The sequence below is a fragment of the Mesocricetus auratus genome, unplaced genomic scaffold (assembly GCF_017639785.1).
Source record: "Mesocricetus auratus isolate SY011 unplaced genomic scaffold, BCM_Maur_2.0 Super-Scaffold_100008, whole genome shotgun sequence".
NCBI classification, from domain to species: Eukaryota; Metazoa; Chordata; class Mammalia; order Rodentia; family Cricetidae; genus Mesocricetus; species Mesocricetus auratus.
This window is the reverse complement of record NW_024429192.1, coordinates 35,844,026-35,850,472: the sequence shown is the minus strand read 5'-3', so window position 1 is coordinate 35,850,472 and position 6,447 is coordinate 35,844,026. Positions and strand designations below refer to the sequence as shown.

General features: G+C 42.3%; 1 protein-coding gene across 3 annotated transcripts in view; it reads right to left on the bottom strand.

Annotated features, from left to right (window-relative positions):
* Positions 1-3,186: 3,186 nt before the first annotated feature.
* The window catches only part of Cmss1 (cms1 ribosomal small subunit homolog), a 296,653-nt gene continuing 293,392 nt past the window's right edge, over positions 3,187-6,447 (bottom strand). For all 3 annotated transcript variants that reach the window (XM_040750629.1, XM_040750631.1, XM_040750630.1), the window contains exons 9-10: positions 4,945-5,033; positions 3,187-3,454 (exon numbers count right to left, since the gene is read on the bottom strand). In XM_040750629.1, the coding sequence (XP_040606563.1) occupies positions 3,371-3,454; positions 4,945-5,033 (173 nt within the window). In that variant the 3' untranslated portion in view covers positions 3,187-3,370. The remainder of the gene's footprint in view (positions 3,455-4,944; positions 5,034-6,447) is intronic.

Below are 6,447 nucleotides of genomic sequence, written 5' to 3'. Positions count from 1 at the left end.
GCTTTGTAGACCAGACTGGCCAGAACTCACAGAGATCCTCCTGCCTCTGCCTCCTGAGTGCTGGGATTCAAGGCGTGCGCCACCACCCAGCCCATAAATGTTACTCTTATCAATGACAGCCACACAGGAAATGTCTACCTACTCTAGGGTTGTTCAGCCAAGTAGACATATTAAAATCTGTCCCCATAGGCAGTAAGTGCAAACATCTCTGGGCAATATTCTTAAGAGAGATAACACAACATATATCCACCTATTTATATTTACTTTTTGTAAACTTTTGATCTTTTTTTATTATCTATTTCTCACAATATATTTTTATCATATTCTTTCCTTCCCAAATCCTCCCCACCACCTTACTTATTCAGCCTCATATTCCCTCTCAAAAAACAACAACAGAAACCAAAAAATCTAATAAGGTAAAAAAAAATAGCCCCCCCAAAACCCAAAACGAAAGGAAAAAGCCCACAGAAACAATAACAACAAAGCAAAGCAAATCTCCCAAACTCCAGTCTGTGCTTTCTATTGGCCAATTATTCCTGAGCAGGGGTCCATCCTGCAGTATGGTTGATATACCCTAGTACATCCCATGGGAGAAACCGATTTTCCATTCCCAGCAGGTATCAATTGCATAGCTTCTTGGTTAGGGGTGGGATTTTGTGTTCACTTCACTTCTCAGTTCTGGCATCATGTCTGGTTTGAACTTGTTCAGGTCTTGTGTATGCTGTCACAGGCTTTGTGAATGCATGTGTTTCACTCTTGTGCTTAGAAGGTGCTGTTTCCTTGGAGTCATCCATCCCCTCTGGCTTCTACAATCTCTCCATATTGATCGATCCACGAGGCTTGAGGAAGGGGTTTGATGATGACATTTCTCACTGTCTGGGCATTGTCCAGCTGTGGGTCTTTGTGTTATTACCATCCAGGGCAAAAAGAAGCTTCTCTGATGAGGGTCTAGTGAGGCACTGATCTATGAGCATAGCAGTACATTATAAGGAGTGATTTTATTGCTGTGTTCCTTTTGCAGAATAATAGTAGTTTTTTCCAATATAGGATTGACTGCCTTGTGATAATTGTTAATGACATGAATGTAACAAAAATATCAATGATGACAAATTATTGAGCATGTATGGTGGTGTGTGCCTTTAAACCCAGCACTAAGGAAGCAGAAGCAGGTAGAGTTTGGGGCTAGCCTGGTCTACAGAGTGAGTTCCAGGATTAGCCAGGGCTACACAGGGAAACCCCTCTTGAAACAAAACAAACAAAAGAAGAATTTGATCAATAAAATTAAAATAGCGATGTATTACAACTCATAGAATAAAATATTCATGCTTGCTTATGGGTGTGAAACATAGCTGAACAAAGAAACTGAGAACCACAAAAGCTCCTTTTCACAGGGATTCCAATAAAGATGAACAGAATGGAAGGAATAGAAAAGACACTGAAATAATGAACTGCAGCAATAATCAGTGGCTGCTAAAAATTCCTGGGTGGCTTAAAGAAAAAGGTATTTACATATCATCAAAGTGTGTCCTCTGAGACAGATACTTACTATAAAGAGAAAAATGGCACATCTTTCTACCATGGAGGAAAGTGGCAGCTGACATCTTTACCAGGTGTTCCAGGCCAATATCATGGGGATCCAAGACACAGTGACATTATGCATCCCCTGATACGACACAGAGAGATGCGCACACTACCACTGTGGTTCTGACCAAAACCCACAAAGCTTCCCATTATAATATAGACAATCAGAACTTAGGAGAGTTTACAAAAGGAATGGTGAGTGCTTGTCCCGTGACGTCACGAGAGAAGCTATGAACGAGGCACTGTCACCATAAGCAAGAGTAACAGGTGCATCAGGATCCTCCACGGGGTCCTAGGCTGGGAAGAGGTCATTAGAGGAAACACTGTGACACCAGAATAACATCTACAGTTTACCTGTACTGTGCCGATGTTACTTTGTCAGTTTTGGTACCTGTGCAGTGGGTGTATTAGATGGTAATATTGGGAGAGCCTGAGGAAGGGGACATGGGAATTATCTACATTATTTTTGCAAAAATTGTGCATATTGGAAATTATTTCAAATAAAAAACTCAAATATGTAAATGGATAGGGCTGTTGTATTTATTGTCTGTCTGTACCAGGTACACTTGTTCTTTTGTGTGCAGAGTGGGGTTCAAACCCAGGACCTCATCCATGCTAGGTAAGTGCTCTACCACTGAACCATAGCGCAGCCTCTACACTTATTCTTTCTAGCTTCCTAGTGCTGCATTGTGTGCCAACACCATGATTTGCCGCAGTCAAATTTCACTGGACAGACAGAGGGATATGAGAAGAGACCATACATGACAAGGGGCTAAACTTCCAGCTTCCTTTCAAGCTATGACAAAGACCCAGCAGGCATCAGTCTCCCCATGGTGGAATCCAGCTGACCTGCCTGACAAGAGCTGTGAGCCTTTTTCTCTGTCTAAACTGATCAATCAGAAATGAGGGAAGGACTCATCCCATGTCACTAAAGGCACTTAAAAGTGAACCCTCTCCTGGTTGGGGGTGGAGGTGGGTTGGGTTTTATTTTCCAGATCCCCTAATCATATGTGAGGAATCTACTTCGGAGTTATAGCCCCAGCCGTAATGCTTTAGTTTACCAACTTGCTCCATGGGCACCATCTCATGGTCTCTTTGACAGTTTTGTGAGATAGTATTCTCATTTTGCAGTCTCTAAGACTGAGAGGGAAGTGTAACATGTAGTCTTCCCACCAGCTGCCTGGGTCCCAAACTGTCTCAGTCCCCAAATAACACACAAAACACTATATTATTATTAAGCTGTTAGCCGTTTTCTTGGTTTCTTATTGGCTAGCTCTGACTTAATTATTAACCCATAATTGCTAATCTGAGTATTTCCACGTGGTCTTCTCTTAGTGGAGAAAAGAGTCCGGGCCTCTTACTTCTCCTGTGTACTACATCGTGACTGACTGTGCCTCTCTTTCCCAGAATCCTCGACTCCTAGTCTCACCTATCTTGCTTCTCTATTGGCCAACAGTGCTTTATTTAATAAACCAATAAGACAAGCACATATACAACAGAAGGACTTTCCCCATCAGGGAAGTGGCTCTGCTGTTTCCTGTCTCCTACACAGTCAAAGCAGAGGAGAAAAAAAAAACTCAGCCTGCTCAAAAAAGACAACATACACAAGGCATAGCTTCTTTATTGAATGAAGGCATGAGCCAAAGGATTCATAGCTGTCCAAGAATTCCCATGAAGCACTCCCATGATCCACTGGGTAATGGATGCACTTAACATAATTACATCACAGTTGGTAGTCACTGAGCACTTGCAGCATGGTGGCAACTGGACACTTCATCAGGACCCAGGCTTAGAAAAGGCCCAGCTTCAAGGACTCTGACTTGCAGAGGTTAAACACTCCCATATCTAGAAGCTCAAAAACTTCCTTTCTTATCTAAATGAGAGAAAAACAATAGAAAGATTATAATCACACAAAAGTAGTCTCGGTGCACAAAGTCCGCACCTGGGGTCCCAGGTGTTCATACAGCTGCTATGACCAGAACCAGAGAGGGCAAAGTCCACACTTAAGTTCCTAGGTATTCATAAAGCTGCTACGGTCTGAACCAGAGTGAACAAAGTCCACACCTGGGGTCCCAGGGGTTCATACAACTGTTATGACCAGTACCAGAGAGGCAAAAGTCCTGTCCATGTTTGATTCAGAGTTGAGAATCACATGGGTAAAGGAAGAGGACTGTGTAAAACATCAGTTTCATTGAAGTGCCTTTACGCTCGCATCCATCTAAAAGAAAATGCCATACAAATGTTCAAGGACTCCAAAGATTTCATGCAAAGATCCAATATAGGATTGAATGCCTTGTGATAATTGTTAATGGCATGAACATAACAAAAATATCTATGATGACAAATTTTTGACACTGTAACAGTGGATTACTCAGATTTAACATTATAATACAAACCATCAAATCTTGCCTCATGTGTCTGACATCTAACTAGTTTTAAAAAAGGCTATTCATGGAGGTAGAATGCACCCCACTGTGTGTGTGTGTGTGTATGCACATGTGGGTGCATACATAGGAAGCTAAGCCAATGGTTTTTTTTAACTTGAAGTAATGCCTAATATAACTTGTCAATCAACTACAATGAACTCTGTTCAGTCTGGGGAAGTAGTTTTATGTGGTAAATTAACTCACAGCATGTTTTAAAGGCCTAACTCCAAGCCTTTTTGATAGTTACTGGCATAATTTAGTCCTGGTAGGTGATTGGCAGCCTTATTTATTATTATATAACTCCCTCCCCACACATATCAGGTTAGATTGAAAAATTGTTCCATGATAACATGGTGGGTGGTAAAATAAAATTTCTACATTATGAGGGAAATGAACTATTTTTCATAAATATACAGTGAGCTGTGTGGTGCCCACAAAAGCAACAGTGACTCAGTTTGAATCCACTGAGACACAGGAACCCTCCACACAAAACGAAAACATCTTTGTAAATTATGTAAGTAGGTTTTGTGGGGATGTGAAGAATCCAACCATGAGGCAGCCCCGCTTACCCATCTTTGGCTAAAACTGTGTGTGTAAGAACAAATGGCCAAGATGACTGTGTCTGTGATTCGAGGCACAGGCAATGGGCAAATCCTCCAGACCCTCTAGCTTCTTTGAAGTGCAGATGTCCTAGTGGGGCAGGGGCCACGGCCATTCAGTCGGCAACCAGGCAGGTTGTATATTACACATGGAAAGGATACAGTTACGAGTAAGCGGATGAGATGGCGCTATAATAGTTACCTCAGCTTTAAAGACAAATAATTTCCAAAGCTAGAATGTGCTGGCTGCCTAAGTCAAAGACTTTATTACTGTGTTTGAACTCAAGTTCAAATTTGAAAAAAAAAAAGATTAAAGACAACAGCTGATTACACAGTACCTCGGGAATGTCCATCATTCTCCTTAGTTTCTGATCTCTCCAGTTCCAGTCGAAAACCAGAAACTTTAAGGGGCTCAAATTAAGGCCATCTGAAAGACACAGAGAGTCACGGTAGTAAAGACCTCACGACGTACGCCTATTACAATGGTTTTCATCCCTTTGGTTGCCTCACTCGCTGTCCTCCCCCCAGCAACGAGCCTCTGCTCGCCGCTGCGCGCTTGATGGGAACCACGTGCAGCTCTCTGACACAGGCAGCCTTATCAGCGCTTCAGAGGACAGAGACGCGACTCTGGTAAGCCTGTCGATACTCAGGTGTTCAGTCCTCCATTCGTGAAAGCCAGAGGCTGGGGGGCTCCTTCCTGACTGGGTTTTGAGACTGTTTCCTGGGGCCAGGGTAGTGGGCTTTGACAGAGGTCGAGCGCATGCATGACTCGGAGGCCGGGAAGGATGCTGACCCGGCTCCCCGTTGACGCTGAAGGAAGGATTACAGCCAGCCTGCTGCCTGGTTTACCTAGAATTACTCTACATGAATGAAGACTGCAGGAGACCCAGGGCTGTTTGGTCCTCAGGTCCTAAAAGTGGGCACAAATCCAGGCCCTGCAGTTGGTCCGAGGTCTCGCTCTTCCCCACAGCCTTTCCCTCTTCAGTACTTCCCTCTCCACCCCCGAGACTTGCCCGCCTCTTACAGTTATATATCGTGGATTATAACCCTCTCACCAGAATCATGCTAGGAAAGTGGGAAAAGATAACGGGTTGCTAGTCCTGCCTGCTCTGAAAGACACAGTGCTGTAGGAAGCGAACAGGAGTCCCGTCACGAACGGAACCACAGAGCTTTCGAACACGCATTGACAGACAGAACAGCTTTCTATCTGTGATGTCTGAGATAAAACAAAACAAACTAACAAACAAACAAACAAACAAAAAACACTACCAGAAGTTTAAAGCTGTTCTCAACGATGATCACTGTTTTATGCATAATCTTAAAAAAACTGGATAAAATCCAAGTATTCTACACTAAAAGTATTTCAGACAGACAATGTAATCCATAGATATTACAAATGAGAAGTAAATCAATTTCCTGATAAAGGAAATCCTCTTGAGTCACAGGTATATATTATAATTAGGCATATATATTGTATTTAGAATATAAAGTCTCTATATATGTATACATATGAAGCACAAACATTGTAGCCATGTGGAATGTTATATGATCTCTGCTTCATAAAAATATATACTTGTATATAAAAAACTGAAAGGCAGTATACTCATTATAGTTAACTAGAAATCTCTAAAATATTTTGATTTTTATCTGCATCGACTTAGTGAATTTGACTCCTGGAACACACATGATAGGAGGGAGAGCTGACCCCTCAAAGTTGTCTCCTATCCTCCATAATCTCCCCTGGCATGCAGGCCTACATGCCTACACACGTGCACACACTCAATAAATGTAATTTAAGAAAAAAATTAAGTCGATGCATTTTTCTGGTGTCTTCTCTGTCA